At 42.4% G+C, this 19,154-nt stretch overlaps 1 protein-coding gene across 1 annotated transcript in view; it reads right to left on the reverse strand.

The window, feature by feature from the left end:
- Positions 1-12,433: 12,433 nt before the first annotated feature.
- INSRR (insulin receptor related receptor) overlaps positions 12,434-19,154 on the reverse strand; it is an 88,881-nt gene continuing 82,160 nt past the window's right edge. Inside the window, exons 19-23 of the mRNA XM_089656901.1 lie at positions 18,432-18,542; positions 18,168-18,327; positions 17,039-17,168; positions 14,404-14,538; positions 12,434-12,894 (exon numbers count right to left, since the gene is read on the reverse strand). Coding sequence (XP_089513027.1) covers positions 12,552-12,894; positions 14,404-14,538; positions 17,039-17,168; positions 18,168-18,327; positions 18,432-18,542 — 879 coding nt within the window. The 3' untranslated portion in view covers positions 12,434-12,551. The remainder of the gene's footprint in view (positions 12,895-14,403; positions 14,539-17,038; positions 17,169-18,167; positions 18,328-18,431; positions 18,543-19,154) is intronic.

Raw genomic sequence — 19,154 nt, forward strand, 5'->3', positions numbered from 1 at the left:
TCCCTTCCTGCCGACAACAGGCAATCCCAGAAAACAGCCCTGCCTTCCCTCCAGCACACCCCATATGGAAGAAAAACATATTTGAAATATATTTTAAAAATATTTTTCCCAAATATATTGACATATATTTGAAATGCTACAATTTTGGCCGTATTCAATATATTTATATATATATATATATATATATATATATATACTTTATGTGTGAAATGCGTTTTTTATTACAAAATATATGAAAAATATTTTTAAGAATACATTTCAAATATACTGTGTGTCTTTAAAAATACAAATCTACATTTTTGGAATGCATTTACAAATATATGTAAAAATATATGTTAAAATGACTTTTTTTATATGTTAAAAAAATCTGAAGAATATATTTAAAAAAACACATTTTTAAAAATATTTTGTAATATAAATGAATTTCAACATAGATATATATATATATATTCAAAATATATATTTTTTAAAATATATTCTTCAGATTTTGTTTAACATATAAAAAAAGTTATTTCAACATATATTTTTACATATATTTGTAAATACATTCCAAAAATGTAGATTTGTATTTTTAAAGACATACAGTATCTTTGAAATGTATTTTTAAAAATACTTTTCATATATTTTGTAATAAAAACGCATTTCAACATACAGTATATATATATATTTAATTTAAATATATTGAATATGGCCAAAATTGTAGCATTTCAGATATATGTAAATACACTATATTTGGGAAGAATATTTTAAAAATATATTTCAAATATATTTTTCTTCCATATGGGACAGAAGGTGACTTATGTGGTGGTGTGTGTCCATTCCCTGCTCTCAGGTCTCAGTTTGCGCTTAGCTCCCTGCTCTATGCTGTGCAGTGTGTGATGTCAGATCTCCGCTTCCTGCCTTCTGGAGCTGAGAAAACAGCCTTTGATCTGTGTAATTTGAAGGGAGGTAGAGAAAAGAGGGCTTCAGATAAACAAGTACAACTCGGCCTTTGATCTGTGTAATTTGAAGGGTGGTAGAGAAAAGAGGGCTGCAGATAAACAAGTACAACTCATGTAGGAGGATTTGTTTCATATCTGTGTATCACCTGAGGCCAGTCACTTTACTGGGGTATATGTAAGGGTTTACAACCACTTTCATTTATGACTTCTATATCTAATGGGGTTCAGCTTTAAGGTTTTTGAAAGATAACTACACAATTATATAACTTTTAAATAACTTTTCTCTCTAGGGGTAGATGGAAAAGTTGCCTCTTTGGAACCTACCCCCGCCCCTACCCCCACCCCACACTCCTAATTGTTCCTCTTTGTAGATCTGATGGATAGATTTGCATCAGTGGTCTCCAAACTACAGCTTGTGGACCACGTCTGGTCTACAGCAACTCTATATAGAAAACACTTCGGCTCGATGGCAGCAGATCTGCTGGTCTGTGTATTGTAATATGTAGACCAGTTCATGTACTGTTAGCCAACCAGCCATGACCAGGGGCGGACTGACCATTTGGAAACTCAGGCACTACCCGAGGGCCCGGGGTCAGTAGGGGGCCCCATGAGATGCCCCTGGTACCTTTTTCATAGGCTTTTTTGAGTTTGGGCAAGGAAACAGGGGTCCCATGGTCCCCTATTGCCCGGGGGCCCCATGAGTTGTCAGTCCGCCCCTGGCCATGACCCTTGTACACATGGATGTAACAGGAACCCAGGGGGTGTAGAACCCTCCTAGATAGGTGCTAGGTTACATAAATTAAGCTCTTAGCTCACTGTAATCAGTTGAGCTGCATGCACTTAATTTGGTCTGTTCTGTGTTTGACTGGAAGAGTTCTGGAAGATAGTGGGCTGGGAGAGTCATATCAGCAGCTGAAAATGTATGCAGTTCTAGCCAATCCCTTTAGTTCATGCTGTATAGATAGCTCCACCCTTTTATTCATTTCCCAGTAGTGCACTTCAGCTTCTAGCCTCATGTCTTATTGAAGCAGATCACATTATGATCTTTTGACCTATCGGATGTTCATTGTTGTAAGATTCTCTCAGTTTATGGAATACACTTCACAAGATCTACAAGGTTTCATCTGGATCGAGTCACTGCCTGTGTTATTCAGCTAAGATTGGAGTTAACGCTATCTCATCACAACTGTAAGTTACAGAGATCACACTTTCAAAGCTTAGATTGGAGAGACAGAAGAGGGAAGATGCCCAGACAGTTGTTGAGAGGGAGCATAAATAGCATGGGGTCTGACACAGAAGGGTTCTTGTCCTGGAGGAGATCTCAGCCTTGAGGCCTGCTTCCCTTCTGGTCAGGTCTGCTATGCTTCTATTGCTCATCAAGGTCCCAGCTAGGCTATCTGGGGACTTATTCTGCTGAAGTTTGCCTGAGCTGACTTAGGGACTTCTTTTTTGGGGATCTGGTCTGAAGAACCCACAGGAAAAGTGTCTGGAAGATATTGGAAGGAGGCATCAAATTATCCAAGGACATAAGTGAGTACAGACCGGTGGGAGAGGTCCCATTGTCTGTGTGTTGCTACTATTCCTCTTACATTAGAGTCAGCATTGCTTAAAAGGGACATTGTCTATGGTGTCCTAGCATAGCTCAGCCCATTACTTGTTGCTGCTCAGATTCTTCTGGAGGAATATTAGTGTTCTCAAGTTACTTCTTCATTTTGCTGGAGTATCCCACAATTACCCAGAACCCATCCAAGTTCAAGTTTTTCAATAAAGTATCGAAAAAGCATACCCCTAGACTGATTGCTGAGCCAAAAGAGTGACTGTGTGCTTGGCTGTGGGTATATCTACTAGGAAAGAACCTAGGACCTAAACAGCTGGCCGTTTAGAAGGTGAGCACTCTAGGGGGACTCATATCCAGGCGTACCCACCAAAGAGAGAACTCTGTGGGCACTCCTGGATATAAGAGGAGACTGTGATGGACAATAAATCTACTGATGGATGATGGAGGAACAAGGATTTCTGTTATTTTCACATGCATACTGATTTTCCATGTTTGTTGGTTGAATAACCTTCCTTGAGGTCCCCCCTTCCCACCATTGGGCCCCATAGCACCTACCTGGCTATAGTTATGCCACTGAAAGGTTTTTTACTAAAGCTTACGTTGCCTTTGGAGAAGTGTTAACTCTTTTTTGCCTGGTCACCAAAACAGAAGTGAGGATGAGATCTCCCCAACGATATATGAGGATGGCTCTAACCCTTCCCTATTTCATCCATACCTAGAAAAAGCGTTGGCTGGAATTTCACTTTAAAATGACATAAAAACCGTAGGACCTAAAAGGCAGCTTAAATGTTAGATTGAAAAACAGATCAAAGACAAATTATTAAAAGGGATTATCGAATAACCCATCTGCAGGCTTATTTTTAGATTTCACAAATAAATCGGAGGCCCAATAAATGTTATTAATAGGCCCAATAGATCAGAGTTATCAGAACGTCTGTAACATAAACAGGTGCTCTTCCGGCCTGCAGACCGGTTGCTAGGGATGGTTGGATGACTCTGCTCTAAAGGACTGTGCAGTACAAAGGTGGACAGGATGGCTCCTAATGAGCTCTGAGTGCTCTGCAAACAGACAGAGCTTTTATCTGGGGCAAAGCCTTTCTTCTCCTCTTCCGAGGATTAATGAGCACATATGTGCTGTTCTATAGGACGAATATTGCTACACCAGTGGAAAAAGTCACACTATGGACATTGGTGAGGCAACGATCAGGACCCAAAGAACATTAGCCACCTTCTACATGGGGGAAAGAGACAGTGATGATGTCATGGCTGGGGTCAAAGGGTGCCTTTGTTGACTGTTAGTTCCCAGAAAGGACAGAAACACACACATACACACACAAAAAAATGTTTTTTGAGACTTTCATATGGAACAGCTCCAGATGGACATCTGTTATGGAAGTGTTATCTTCAAAACGGTCTCCTAGGTGTCGGGCGTTTCGGTTATTTATTATATACCATAACGGCTCCATTCAAAGCTGCCTCTAACTTACGTGAAGGTAAGCCTACCAGGAGAAACCGTGGTGCCCCAAGTATCTAATAGGTTGAGGAAAGACATGTCGAAGAGCAATTCTTGAGCCTCTCATTCAATGGCTGTCCAGATAGAAATGCACATTGACCCAATTTATTAAGCTTCAACAGTCCTTATGGTATATCTAAAGTCCATTTTTTTTTTTTTTTAAAGAGTTGGGGAGACATCTTTGTCTCATTAGGGAGAATCTCCTATTGTGCGCCTGTAGACCCATGGGAAAGTGAAAGGGTATTTTTTTAAATCAGAGAGATCTCCCCTCCTAGACAACCGTCACAGAATAATTGTGCTTGAAGGAAAATGTCCCTTCTATTCCTATTCTGGAGGCAATATTTTGGATTTACCCTCACTTTCATTGGCAGTAACATTGGTGATCAGGACAAATAGAAAGAGTGAATCTCCCCAATGGGGGCACAGAAAGAAACAAAATATAAAAACAGTTCAATCCATCCACTGCCATGGACCTCAGTGGACCCCTTTTTGTCTCCATGTCATTTGAGAAAAGGGTCTACAGAGGATCCAAAACCTTGGTGGATACACCTCTTTTTGCAAATTTTGTTGCACTAAAAGGTGCTAGGCCTCTTTTAATTGAAGCCGTTATGTAGTGATGTCATGGGTGAGTCAGGGCCCATTTATAAGTTAGGTTGGGAGGAGCCCTAATGCAGTTGGGGCATGAGAGACCCCCATCATGCAGATGTAGCTAGCAACTGAAAGCCTTGGAAAGGCCTGGAGGCCGGGGAGAGGTAGACATGCACCCAGAAGAGATGGCTGCAGACTTCCTGATCAGGGGTGGACTGACCATTTGAAAACTCGGGCACTGCCCGAGGGCCCGGGGTCAGTAAGGGGCCCCATGAGATGCCCCTGGTACCTTTTTCATAGGCTTTTTTGAGTTTGGGCAAGGACACAGGAGCCCCATGATCCCCTATTGCCGGGGGCCCCATGAGTTGTCAGTCCGCCCCTGTTCCTGATCATTATGGAGGTGGGAGCTAGGGCAAGTTGCAAAAGGCCTTTCAGACCAGGCCAAGGGTTCCCTGGAGTGTAGCTATCCCAATTGAGGGCCCTGAGAGAGGTATACCCATGGAGAAGGTGACTGCAGAGATCCCATCTCAGTAAGTACTAATGACCCTGTGTGGGGAGAGAGACTGTTTAGGGGAAGATGACTTACTGAAAGTTCTGCATGATGCTTTCATATATGACTACTGTGGACCATCCACTAAATGTGATTGACAATATACTGTCACGTGACTCCGGATAGTATGTTGATGTGATTGACCCATCTTCTCAGTACCATCAGTAACGTGCAGCAACCCTATTTGTGTGTGGACATATAAAGGTTAACACTCTGGAATGTTGGAAGGAGGCCTCTAGCATGGAGTGGAGCACAAGATGGCAAAGGGTTACAGCCTCTCCAGGAGCGTCACTGTTCTAGCAGGAGAGGAGCAGGGCCTTGTGCTCTTGGTGCCTGCATATAGCCAGTTGCAAGCCCCTCCTACACCTCCACCATTTTGATATTACCAACCAGGAGAATTGTTAGGACATTCTGAAGAATGCCTCCTACTTCTCACCTGCACTAGAGCTGAACAGTGTCCAGGTCTCCTTGACCGTGTGAGGGGTTCTAGACTCCACCTGATCCACGTCATATATGAATAATACTCAAAGTCCCAAATTGCATGTCCACCCTGGATGAGAAAAAAAATGCATGCCCTGGATCTGATCTCCTTCTGAAAGCATTACTTGAGCGTCTCCCATGCATGTCATCAGGTTTCAAAACCAGTAAATAACCCAGAAAAAGTCAGGGCTCCTAAATCACCTGCTTGTTCTGGGGGAAGCCAGAGATTTGGCATGGCAGGTTGGACATTTGGCATTGCAAAAACAAGGTAAAGGCAATGTAAACTGAAATTTCAATAAGCACTTACCTTTATGGCATCAGGTATCTTAAAACGCCGCTGCTTTCTGCAGATCTCTTTATACCTGCTCCCTCGCCATACATTGTGGTTCCTACCACTGACTCCATCCTCCAGGGGAAAGGTATTTATACCCTCTGGAAGTGTCAGACACCTGCAGCAGCCATAGATCTGCAACCTTGTTGAGTTTTAAGAAACAGGACACTATAGAGATAAGCATGCATCAACTTCTTTTACAGGCTGCCTTTGGTTTAGGGTGGAGTTCTTCAGTAGAAGGTCGTATTAGTGACATCTTCAGGCTGCCATCGTTGACTTTTCTATAAGATGCCTACTACCGGTTGATGCCCTGACTTAAATATTGTAGTGGTTAGCACTTTTTCCTTGCAGCAATGGGATTCCAACTTTGTATCCTGGTCAGGACATCGTGATCATGCTTGATTGGTGAGAGCAAGATATTGGCACTTTAGGATTTAACCCAGAATAAGTCCTCCTTCAAAGGGGCTGAAGAAGAGTAAATGGGCAGTGGAGCCTAAACGTTGTTTCACTCTTGGGCTGCTGCCTCTAAGATATTCTGGGTTAAATCCAAAAGTGTCAATATCTTGAGACGCTCTTAGAGGCAGCAGCCCAAGAGTGAAACAATGATTGGTCTCCACTGCCCATTTACTCCTCTTCAGCCCCTTTGAAGGAGGACTTAGTCTCAAGATATTGACACTTTTGGATTTAACCCAGAATAAGTCCTCCTTCAAAGGGGCTGAAGAAGAGCAAATGGGCAGTGGAGACTAAATGTTGTTTCACTCTTGGGCTGCTGCCTTTAAGATAGTCTCAAGATATTGACACTTTTGGAATTAACCCAGAATATCTTAGAGGCAGCAGCCGAAGAGTGAAACAACGTTTAGGCTCCACTGACCATTTACTGTTCTTCAGCCCCTTTGAAGGAGGACTTATTCTGGGTTAAATCCAAAAGTGTCAATATCTTGAGACTAAGTCCTCTTTCAAAGGGGCTGAAGAAGAGTAAATGGGCAGTGGAGACTAAATGTTTCACTCTTGGGCTGCTGCCTTTAAGATAGTCTCGAGATATTGACACTTTTGGATTTAACCCAGAATAATTCCTCCTTCAAAGGGGCTGAAGAACAGTAAATGGACAGTGGAGACCAAGTTTTGGGATGGAGTGTTGAGGAGGACCCAGAAAGTTCATGAAACCTCAGTAATTTTAGTCTGATTTTTTTATTGGCAGAGTATCAATAAAAGCGAGCACTTTTCGGGGGAACCATCCCAACCCTTCTTCAAGGCTGAAGCCTTGGATACAATTGCATTAGTGTTGAGGTTGAATGAGGATACTTATCTTCGAGACATGCTGGCAGGTTAATTGTCTAGATTGGCCATGGGCGGGCCATAGATGATGCAATTATCTTCCCTGCTAGATTCCCCTATTAACACAGCCAGTGTTGATGGGGGAATCCCTCTAGTGGAGCTATTGTGTTCTTCTGGTGGGGGGACGTGGAGAACCGTCCCTGCTGGGAGAAGACAGATTATTGCTAGCGGCTATAGCTGCTGGTAATAATTGAATGCCAAAAGCTGACTTGCTGGTTTTACCAAAGTCGATCAATGGATTGACTTGGGTGCAACCAGCCTGCCAATAGATGGTTTAAATCTCAGCCGTTCCTTGTTGAGCCGGTTGAGAGTCGAGCAATCTATGGCTGGCTTTAGTTTGCCCATGTATGCAAGATATGGGCTTTAGATCGTAAGCTCTTTGACGACAGGGAGTGATGTGAATTTACAGTATTGTAAGGTGCTGCGTAAATTGTTGGCACTCTAAAATTACCTGTAATAAAAATTGCTTGCATCACTATCCTAGGAGTATGCAGTAAGCAAGCTGGAACATTTGATCTTCATTCCAGTTCAGGATCATTGACAAAAATATTGAATCCATTGGATCAGCATGCCAACCAGTCAATAAAACTTTATTGGAGGAAAGGTCAGCAGGGCACTTTCCTTTATTTCTCCAAGCACAGCTTTTTAATTGTTTTTAATTAAATTAATTTTTATAGAAATATTTTTTTATAGAAATAATTTTATAGAAATATTTTTTTTTAATAGAAAGAATGTAAAATTATATATTTATAGAAATAATGTTTATTATTTTTATAGAAAGTAAAATTATTATTTTTATAGAAAGAATGTAAAATTATTATTTTATAGAAAGAATGTAAAATTTTTTTTATAGAAAGAATGTAAAATTATTATTTTTATAGAAAGTAAATTATTTTTATAGAGAGAATTTAATTTTACATTCTTTTTATAAAAAAATTTTTTTACATTGTTTCTATAAAACCATAAATTTTAATTATGTAAAATTATTAGGTGCCAGCTACTTTTTTTCCCAACCACCACTGCAAGAAATTGCCGCAAAAACCTGTAGGCGACTTCTTAATGGTACTCAAGATATGAACACACACCAGTAGGACTGTACATTCTAAAAGTTTAATAAAACAATCACAGCATCAGATAAGCCATTTGAAACGGTTTAGTGTCATGCTGTTGCAAATACATCTCCTTCAACCTCTCTCATAAAAAGGCACAATCAGCAAGAACATCCTAAGTGTGAATGTCGGTGATATGAAGAACGATGAGTCGGCTGCATTCATAACATAGGACCATCATACCAATATGAAAAAATATTAAACACATTTAACAATGCCCAATGGTGTCTAAACATCTACAGTATCAGCAACGGATAACAAGAATGAGATAAAGTTCCTTTAGGAAAGCACCATAAAAGTCTGGAAAAAAATTAATTCAACTAATTTTGATAAATCAGATATCTCAAGGATGTTCTTCAAGATATTTCCTGGCCACGTGAGTAAGTTTAATTTTTTTTTTTTTTGGTAAATTGGTCTGAAGCATCCGTAAAGTGCACAATTTTTTTCCAGATCAGCTTAAGAAAATTCAAAGATGACACTGCAGTGGAACCATTGTAGACGTTACCCCAATATGTAGGTGCAACTTATGGTTCAAGTTGAATGAACCAAAAACGAATTCTTCTGCGCTCTAGGACCCAGGCGGGTGGCAAATAGGTGGAACCAGAACTGGAAAACAGCGACCACCAGTGCATCAAAGGTTGTGCGGCTCCAAACAAGGCTGGGGAAGCCCGACCAACACTACAAAGCGAAATAAAAACGAGAAGGCCAAACCTTCTTCATCAGAGCTCTGATGAAGAAGGTTTGGCCTTCGAAACACGCCAGATGAACTGAGTGTTTACCCCCACGATGGGACTCGCGCTGGCTCTCTATCTCTGAAGTCCCTGTGAGGACTTACATGCCTGATTTTATTCACTGTTTGTGAGTACCTTTCTTATTAATAAATTTTTGTTTACTGAGGTAATGCGCAAGGTTTGTGTGCTTCTCGTTTTTATTTCGCTTTGTCAAGTTGAATGAAGCCACCTATGACACGGTCCCATAACTAGCTTGAAAAAAATGTTACTTACTATGGAGAACTGGGCATAGCAGAATTTTAAACTATGGAAGGTTACAGTAGTCGCTGGCTTTTCCCTTGCCCCGGTATATAAAAGCATAGCAGCAGACATGTGTACATGACCAAACTTCTAAGCCCAACTGGACAGGACGATTTGTAAATGGGCACCACATTTGACCATGTTTTTGGGGACACTTTTAGGAAATTACCTTCAAAAACTTTTTTCTTTTTTAAAGTTTGGACGAGATAGGAAGGCAACTCTCTAATGGTCGGAGTTCATTCTGAATTTGGAGAGATTTCACTTTACTTCCCATTGTGTGACTGGGACAAGAAAGGAAAAATAATCAAGGAGAATACAAAGCACAAAAAAAAAAAAAAAAGAGAAGAGTTAAAAAAAATAAAAAAAAAAAGGAGGAAAAAAAAGAAGAAAAAAAAAAAGACGAAAAAGAAAAGAAAGAAAAAAGGAAAAAAAAAAAAAAAAGGGTTTCTAACCCTTATTTAAAATGAGCTCCATTTTTAACACTGATCACAAGATCATGATTGCTCTGAAAGCTACCTGGCCTTTTGGCATCTGCTGGGGTTACCAATCTGGGCTAGCGCGGATGTAGTAGAGTTCCCTCTTCATTAAATGCCTTGAAGTACAGGAAAAAATGCTTTTTTTTTTGGCACAAATGTATAAAATTTGTATTTGGTTTAGACTGCAATTCTAGCACAAAAATGTCAGCAACAGAATCTACATAAAATTTGTATTAAAAAGTTGAACTCTAGGGATGAAAAATCTTCACTCTTGCAGTGGGTCCCCCTCCCCCCACCCCTTAGGTGATGGTGAGTAAGGTAATATACTTGCCTCATTCCTTACTCTTGCAGGCTTCCTTCTCTTCATGCTACTGGTCCCCTGAAGCCTCTCCCCTTTTCTATTCAGCCAATCACAGCTCTTTGGAGGTCATTCCAGTATATGTCAATATATTTGGGAAGAATATTTTAAAAACATATTTCAAACATATTTTTCTTCCATGTGGGTGGATCACTGTCCCTCCCACTGATAACGAGGCACCATTCCTTCCACTGACACCACTAGTGGGGCATAATTCCTCCCGCTGACACCAACGAATAGGGCACTATTTCTTCCACTGACACCAATAATTGGGCATTATTCTCCCCACCAATACCAGTGATGGGGAATTATCCCTCCTGCTATTAACCACTTGTGCTCCCCCCCCCCACTATTGACCACCAAAGTCTGAGGAATTGTTCACTCCCACTGATGCTGGGGCATTTTCTACATCCACTGGCCACAGCAGTCCTGTCCCCCTAAAGTCTGAAGGACAGTAAACTGGCGCTTTGCTTTTGAACAGGGGTCTCCAAACTCTCCAAGCAAAGAAAAAAGTTACACTAGTAGACTAGATAAAATGATGTACTGGTAAAATATTAAAAAAAAAAATGATATATATATATATATATATATATATATATATATATATATATATCTATCTATCTATATCCCAAAAAAACCCCAATAAACAAAAAACCCCAAAAACAAAAACCCCAAACCCCCCCAAAAAACAAAACCCCCAAAAAAAAAAACCCCCAAAAAAACAAAATACCCCAAAACAAAAAAAAACCCAAAAAAACAAAAACACGAAAAAAACTGAACACAAAAATCCCCAAAAAACAAAACAAAAAAAACCCAAAACAAAACACACACACAAATCCCCCCAAAACAAACAAAAAAAACCCCCCAAAAAACAAACAAAACAAACGAAACAAAAAACTATTGAAGGCATATATATAGCATATAAAAACAGCCCTTTTAAAGATTTCCCCCACCTAGCTGTATGCGGTTAATAACTTGTCTCTTGAACAGGTGTAAGTTATCTCTTTATATTTACTCTGCCCCACCAGTGAGTCTACCTCTCCACTGCAAATCTCAGATTGTTGAATTCATATAAAAAAAAAACAAAAACAAAAATGGAAGAAGAAACTATGCCTGGCAGGCTTTCAAGAAAACTCTCGCACCTGCTTCCAGAGACAGCATCAATAAATTCTAATGCCCTGTACACACTATAAGAAAATTGTCCGAAAATTTTCGTACGAGGTCCGATCGTCCGATAATCGGATCATTCGTACCAGGGGCGGACTGACCAATTGGAAACTCGAGCACTGCCCGAGGGCCTGGGGTTAGTAGGTGGCCCCACGAGATGCCCCTGGTACCTTTTTCATAGGCTTTTTTGAGTTTGGGCAAGGACACAGGGGCCCCATGATCCCCTATTGCCCGGGGGCCCCACGAGTTGTCAGTCCGCCCCTGGTTCGTACACAGCTTTCACGACAATTCATGCGGCAATATCCGAAGGGACAAGCGCAAACATTTTTCTCGCACAATACCAGATCGTACGATTTTCATTTAATCAGTACTGTAGTCGTCTGAGAATACAATACAAATACAACGCAATACATGACATCACTTTCAAAATTTTCTTTCATAGGAGAATTTTCGTATCTTTAGTAACCTTTTCACTTTCGATGTGAGACTAGCAGGCGAAAAAAAACGGGCGATCCTTCGTCCGATATTCGCATCGTGTGTACGGGACATTAGACCGCAAGGAAGAACCCTGCGTTGTAGACAGTTAGGGATAAAAACCATTAAATACTCCCCGAGATAACAGTCAGTATGAATAAACAATAGAATGGACCTACAGCCATAAATCGGCCAACACGTCCACATTGGCCACGGGACCTCATCGATGAAATGCTTTCTCTACTAAGCGGAGAAGACCAGCGCAGTCCATTGGAGGACAAGCGGCACCAGGTGATACCGGCATAGAATGACAAATTCAAGCTAAAGTACGTGAAAAAAAATGATCTCCCTTTTCCCGCCACTCCGGCAGAAAACCTCTATGCAATAAAATTTAATACAACAAATGTCCACCTAATAAAAAACACATTAAAAACACGACACTCGGAGCGACCAAAACATTTTTTTTTTCTTAAATCCGCTTAGCAGAAGTCTTTCAAACGTCAGAAGGATTTTTTTTCCACTTTGCAGTTACAATCGGGAGTGTTTGAGATTATTATTTTGCATTTATTTGCGATAAAGATCTTGATGGTCAAAAAAAAAAGTCATCTGTGAAGGCTTGGTGTCCCGGGTTTCCTCCTGCTCAGTGCTTTACACTCCCATTCGTGTGACAAACTTTCCTTTGTGAACTAGAATCCTTTTTGGGGTTTACGACAAACAAGGTGTTGTCCTTCTGAGCACTGTTGTGTAAAGAAGAAAAGTTGGTAAAGGAAGGGGAAGGTGGAGTTTCCAAAAGGGTCTTCAGACACTGGTCAGCTTCTGTGTCCGAGACCTCCGTAGACTCCCGGTGTTTATGGTAGCTGGTGTAGAAGAAGGAAACCTCCTGGAAAGTGGCCTTCATGTCGTCTTTAACATTCTCCAGGATCTGCAGGAAGGATGGACGCTTTTTGGGATTCTTCTGCCAACACCATCGCATCAGCTTGTGTCTAGAATGGAAGATAAATGGTGTAAAGGCAATAAACATCTCACTCCATGAAAAAAAAATAAAATAAAAACCCAAATACTTTTGGTGCATTCCCAAGCCCACGCCTCTACTGTGCCCATTGATGAGGGGTGCTATGAATGTAGCAGGTGGTCTAACACACAATGGTGAATGGGAACACTCCCTAGTGAAATCATTGCAGGGAGATCTCGCATATAAGTAGGGGGTCAACTTAGGCTGGCCATACATTATACAATTTTCTTGAGATTTTTGCTTTAGATTGACTAAAAGCCATATAATATGAGGTCAAACCTAAGCAACACTTTCAGTGGTTCCCTTGGAACAACATCCCTCCTAGTAGTGGGCAAGCATGCACAGGGCTGCCATAGGAGGGGGGGGGGACACAGCCCATACACATGTAGGAGGTCCAGGTGTCCCAAGGGGCCGGGCCACATGGGCCCCGACCTTGGCCAAAGCCCTCCCCATGCTTTTTTGGCTGCTGCGTGGGGCAAAGTGTCTCTTTGCTGAATATATGGGGATGTCCCCTTGCTGGATTGGGCTCACATCTTTGCTGAATATATATGAGGATGTCCCCTTGCTGGATCGGGCCACCTCTTTGCTGAATATATGGGGATGTCTCCTTGCTGGATTGGGCCACCTCTTTGCTGAATATATGGGGATGTCTCCTTGCTGACTTGGGCCACCTCTTTGCTGAATATATGGGGATGTCTCCTCGCTGGATCGGGCCACCTCTTTGCTGAATATATGGGGATGTCTCCTTGCTGACTTGGGCCACCTCTTTGCTGAATATATGGGGATGTCTCCTTGCTGACTTGGGCCACCTCTTTGCTGAATATATGGGGATGTCTCCTTGCTGGATCAGGCCACCTCTTTGCTGAATATATGGGGATGTCTCCTTGCTGGATCAGGCCACCTCTTTGCTGAATATATGGGGATGTCTCCTTGCTGGATCGGGCCACCTTTTTACTGGATTGGGCCATCTCTTTATGGAATACATGGGGTTGTCTCCTTTCTGGATTGGGCAATCTCTTTGCTGGATATATGGGGATGCAAGCACTGATGACTTGGAATACACTTTTCAGTTTCATATATTTAGCTGTTAAAATAAAAGTGAATGCACTGAAGGACTTGGTGTGATGGCCAGTGGGCGGATTCAGTGGGACAACCAGTGGGTGGACCCTGGGGAATGTTGCTGGTCAGGCCCAGGCCTAAAGCTGTGTAAGGGGCCCCAAAATTTCTGACGGCTTCCCTGAGAATGCACATCCAACATGAGAGTGGTCTGCTCTAAATTTATGAGCAGTGCAGCATTGTTGCCACTCTATTACAGGAAACTGCATTAGGTGGACTTCACAGGTATTTGTAGAACTTTGCAGACTAAGAGGATACTAAGTGCGGAGGCATTTATAAATAATTGCTGTAGCACATATTTCTTTTACTGGTAGGCCATAGTTTTACTTTAAGGCATTTTGTCTTTTACATCTAGAATACTCACAATCTATCAGGACATTTTTCTGGCTTTTCTAGAATTCCGTTGTCCATAACAAAGTGGAGGACTTGCTCATTGGCCATGCCTTGGTATGGTTGCTCTGCTAATGTGGCAATTTCCCATAGGACCACACCAAATGACCTACAGAGGAAAAAAAAAAAAACAGGACCTGTAAACCATAACACAGAAATGGCACCAAGAAGATGTCAAGAAACTGTCAAAATTTTAATTTTTTATTTTTTTTATGGAACGGGAAACTGCTAGAACCACGCTCAGGTTTTGATTTCTGCCTCTGTCGCCATTTTTTGAGATTGGCCTTTGCTTCCATTGAGGTTAGGGAATTAGAAATCTCTCCATGAGGTTACAGAAGTTGTAACCCTTTCCCGTCCCATTAAAAATGTGTTTTTGTCCAACAATGTAGAAATAGGAAGAGATAGACTGGCTGCTGTATAGCTCACCCCACCCCCAACATGTTTCGTCCCCCTCCCGAGGCTTAATCTTGGAGGTCCCAGAGGAGGAGCAAAACCCTGCTAACCACTCAGACCAGGCAAGGTGTCCGGCTGCCAGGTTCTCTCTCCCTATTTCTACAGCATGCCGAGTCTGGACAAGCTTTTCCCCAGCCTGCACCCTCACTAGTCAGCGGCATCCAATTCATTGGACCTTGTCGGCCTGAGCTGAGGCCACTAAGCATTTATCGGTTGAGAATGTTTGTATTAAAGACATGAAGACCCAGATGGCAGTGCAAAGTTCCCCCTTTTCTCTGGATGGTGTCACAGGGACAAAAATGAAGGGAAAGACTCCCCAATGGGGTGAGGGACTTGATAAATCCTGAGTCTGCCACACCATATCCAGAACACAAAAAGTTAAGGTTTAAGTACTTCCCAGATCTCAGGCAATGTAAAAGTCGGCCATACATGGTCTGAAATTCATCCAGTGCAGCAGGGACCGGACAAATGTTGATCGATCTATGTGTAGGCTGGCTGTATAGAAGTCATCCTAATGATCAATTTCTGTACAACCAGCCTACCCAATCTACTGATTGACTTCTGTACAACCAGCCTTTTGGATTTTCCGGTTATAGCCGGTAGAGCTGATCGGTGAATTCCCAAGGCGGGAAGTCTTCCCATTGGCAGAATACAATACCTCAGCGAGGAGAATTCCCACATCTACCTCAAATGCAGCGGATCACCGATCAACGGAAAGAGTCGAAGCTGTCGGCTCGGTCATGTGATCAGCTGAGTCCAGTCACAGCTAATCGCATGTAAATAGGGAAATGCCGGTTATCAGCATTTTTCTCCTCACAAGCTGTCATGCTGACAGTAGAGGAGAGGAGAGCCGGTAATCAGCATTCCTCAGAGGGGACATGTACACTGATCATCAGGGTACTGATGATCAGTGTGCCCTGGTGATCAGTGTAGCCCCAGCAGTGCCACCTGTCAGTGCTCATCAATGCCACCTGCCAGTGCCCATCAGTGCCTCATCAATGCCACATATCATTGCCTACCAGTGCACATCAATGCCACATATCATTGCCTACCAGTGCACATCAATGCCACATATCATTGCCTACCAGTGCACATCAATGCCACATATCAGTGCCCATCTGAACTGCCTTTCATTGTCACCTATCAGTGCCACCTATAAGTGCCAGTCAGTGCCGCCCATCAGTGCCTCCTAACAATGCTAGTCAGTGCCGCCTATCAGTGCCACCCATCAGTGCCATATATGAGTGCTGCCTTTCAGTGCCCAGTGATGCCTGTCAATGCCCATCAGAGCCACCTACCAGTGCCTCCTCATCAGTGCCACCTATCAATGCAGCCTATCAGTGCCCATCACTGCAGCCTCATTAGCGCACATCAGTGAAGGAGAAAAAAAAAAATCACTTATTTACAAAATGTTACAACAAAAACGAAGAAAAAAATTTTTTTTTCTTCAAAATTTTCAGTTGTTTTTGGTTTGTTTAGCAAAAAATAAAAAGCCCAAGGTGATTAAATACCATCAAAAAGAAAGGTCTGTCTCAAAAAAATGATAAAATGTTCATATGGGTACAATGTGGCACGACCGTGCAATTGTCATTCAAAGTGTGACAGCGTTGAAAGCTGAAAATTGGACTGGGCAAGAAGGGGTACAAGCACCCGGTAGGCGAGGGGTTAAACCATTATCAGCATTTTCCAAATATTGATATTCAAAGGATTTTACATTTATGAAAGAGATGCAAGCCAGGAGCAGCAAAGTCGAGTATAAAAATATTCTTTCCTTCTGGTTAAATCGCATCTAAAAACACAAAAGGCATGCATGGGTTGTACATCTACTGTATATTACCATCTAATGTCAAAAATGTGAATTTTTAGGGTGTAAAAGGCCCTATAAGGAGCCCCCTGGAGGATAGGTGGGATTGAGGTCCAAAGTTCTCAAAAATAAAAATCTAAAAATCAAAACCACATCTAAAAATTTCAAAACTGAGATGAGAAATAGTCAACGGAAACTACAACTATGTTTGAAGAAGATTGAGTGTAAGCATGGATCTTTTACGTAAGGTTCCGTAATACTCCTCTTCATCAAGATTCCCAACTACATCTATAGGAACCATTGAGCCATTAGGACATTGCTGAGGCCATTCCATTCAACAGAGCATACCTACCATACATCGGAGTATGGAGTGAAGATACCGTCTTTTAGAGACTCGGGGGACATCCATCGCACTGGAAGCAAGGACTTGCCGCCTTTCCGGTAGTAGTCCGTTTCATAGATATCTCTCGTCATGCCAAAGTCTGGAATAAGAAATGCAGGGTTATACTCTGGTTTCACTCACGAAACCCGTGTTTAATGAAGACCCATATGCGCCGTTATGATGTTATAGGGATATGCAGGGGCGTATTTACCACAAGGCATTTTCCAGGGGGGCAGCACCTCTCCCCTGGAAGACGGGTTGGAAGACGGGTTGGAAGACGGGTTGGACTGACCATTTGGAAACTCGGGCACTGCCCGAGGGCCCGGGGTCAGTAGGGGGCCCCATGAGATGCCCCTGGTACCTTTTTCATAGGCTTTTTTGAGTTTGGGCAAGGACACAGGGGCCCCATGATCCCCTATTCCCCGGGGGCCCCATGAGTTGTCAGTCCGCCCCGGGATGGAAGACAGGATGGAACACGGGACACGCACACCATGGGAACCAGGTGGGAACCGAGAGAGGCTGCGGGCTGCTTGATGGTGTATGTAGAGCCTGACTCTCTTTCCCGGATATGTCAGGAGCTGTGAAGATGGGTGTCCCTCTATCGCCGGGAAGGGGGGCTACTGGAAGGCTCTCCCAGATGGAGGGCAGGGGTGTTGGCCAAGGCCAGGCTCTCTCCACGGGAGGTCAGTGTCCATGGGGGCAGACGATTTTTGTGTTGCCTAGGGCAGCACAAAACCTAAATACACCACTGGGAATATGCTGAATAAAATTAAGGCAGAACACCTATTAGCATCCTTATTGAACCACAGCAGCCATTTTGCATCAGTGCAGCCATAATGACGGTTGACCTCAATTCTGTTTTTAGATCTTTCCTTAAACACAAATTGTAGGAAGCATCAAAGGAAACTAGGTGTTGTGGTACACGGAGATTGATGGAAGCAACTTATCCCAATCATTCCTACAGGCTGGTGTGTCTTCAATCTGCCTTCCGTTCATGGTCGTCTTATGATGCGATGGTGTTCCCTTGGTCTTCAAATGTCAAAAAGCAAACCATGCATTGCATAAAAATCGTAAGGCACTTTTCTATGCAGTGACCTACCGCCTATCTTCACTGTAAGGTCCTCCGACACCATGCAGTTCCGTGCTGCCAGATCCCGATGCACAAATTTCTTTGCGTTCAGATAGGCCATGCCATCAGCTATCTCTCCAGCCATCTGTAACATCTCCCTCAAGGATGGTGGAGTCACGTTTTGGTTGTCCTGTGGGGGCAATGGGAATTCATCAGTCATGGCTGCATCAAAGTAAAAAAGCTATTGAAATTTGTATTTCCACATAAATCATAGGATTAAAAGCTGAACTGTACCTCCCCCTCTGGCCTCAAAGAACGCAGATAGCTCTTCAGGTCCCCTTTGTTCATCAACTCCATAATGACAAGAGCTGGTTGCCCTTGAGACACAACGCCAAGCAGACGGACCTACCAATGGAAAAAAAAGGAGCAATAAGTCATTTTTCAGCATTCAAAAGACAGATGTATGCCTGACGTGAGCTGTAACTGACCACCTGGATTCTTCATTTGTAACAACAGAATTATGATGGTCGTACGAACTGGGGGATTAACTGGGTCTATGTGGACAGACCAAAGAAGAGTTTTTGCTCAACCATTATGCATTGTGAGATGATTACAGAATGAAGAGTCTGTTTTTAATGGCCGTCATGTAAACAGTGGTATGGCAAGTCTTGCCTTCGCATGAATATCTGGCCCCAAACAATATTTTTGCCTTTTTAGGAAGAGTGAAAAAGGGTTAGATCCCCCGTCAAGTTTCTGTTGCCATCTGTGACCACCATGGAAAAATTTCCCTTCACTTACTGGCCTAGTGACAGATGTCAGCAGGACAGAGTGTGAGGCAAAAAGAAAGGCCTACAACAAAGACCTATAAACACTTGGCAAAGTTCTCTTGCTTTCCTAGACTATCCAAAAACCAAAAACGTTCTGTGAGAAATGGGAATATATCCAACTCAGCTTGAGGAAAAGGTTTTGTCTTTTTATCAAAGAAAAATAAAAAAAAGTTTCATATTACGGAAGAGA

This window comes from Staurois parvus, unplaced genomic scaffold, assembly GCF_062004578.1.
Source record: "Staurois parvus isolate SC_StPar_1 unplaced genomic scaffold, SC_StPar_1.0 ptg000948l, whole genome shotgun sequence".
NCBI classification, from domain to species: Eukaryota; Metazoa; Chordata; class Amphibia; order Anura; family Ranidae; genus Staurois; species Staurois parvus.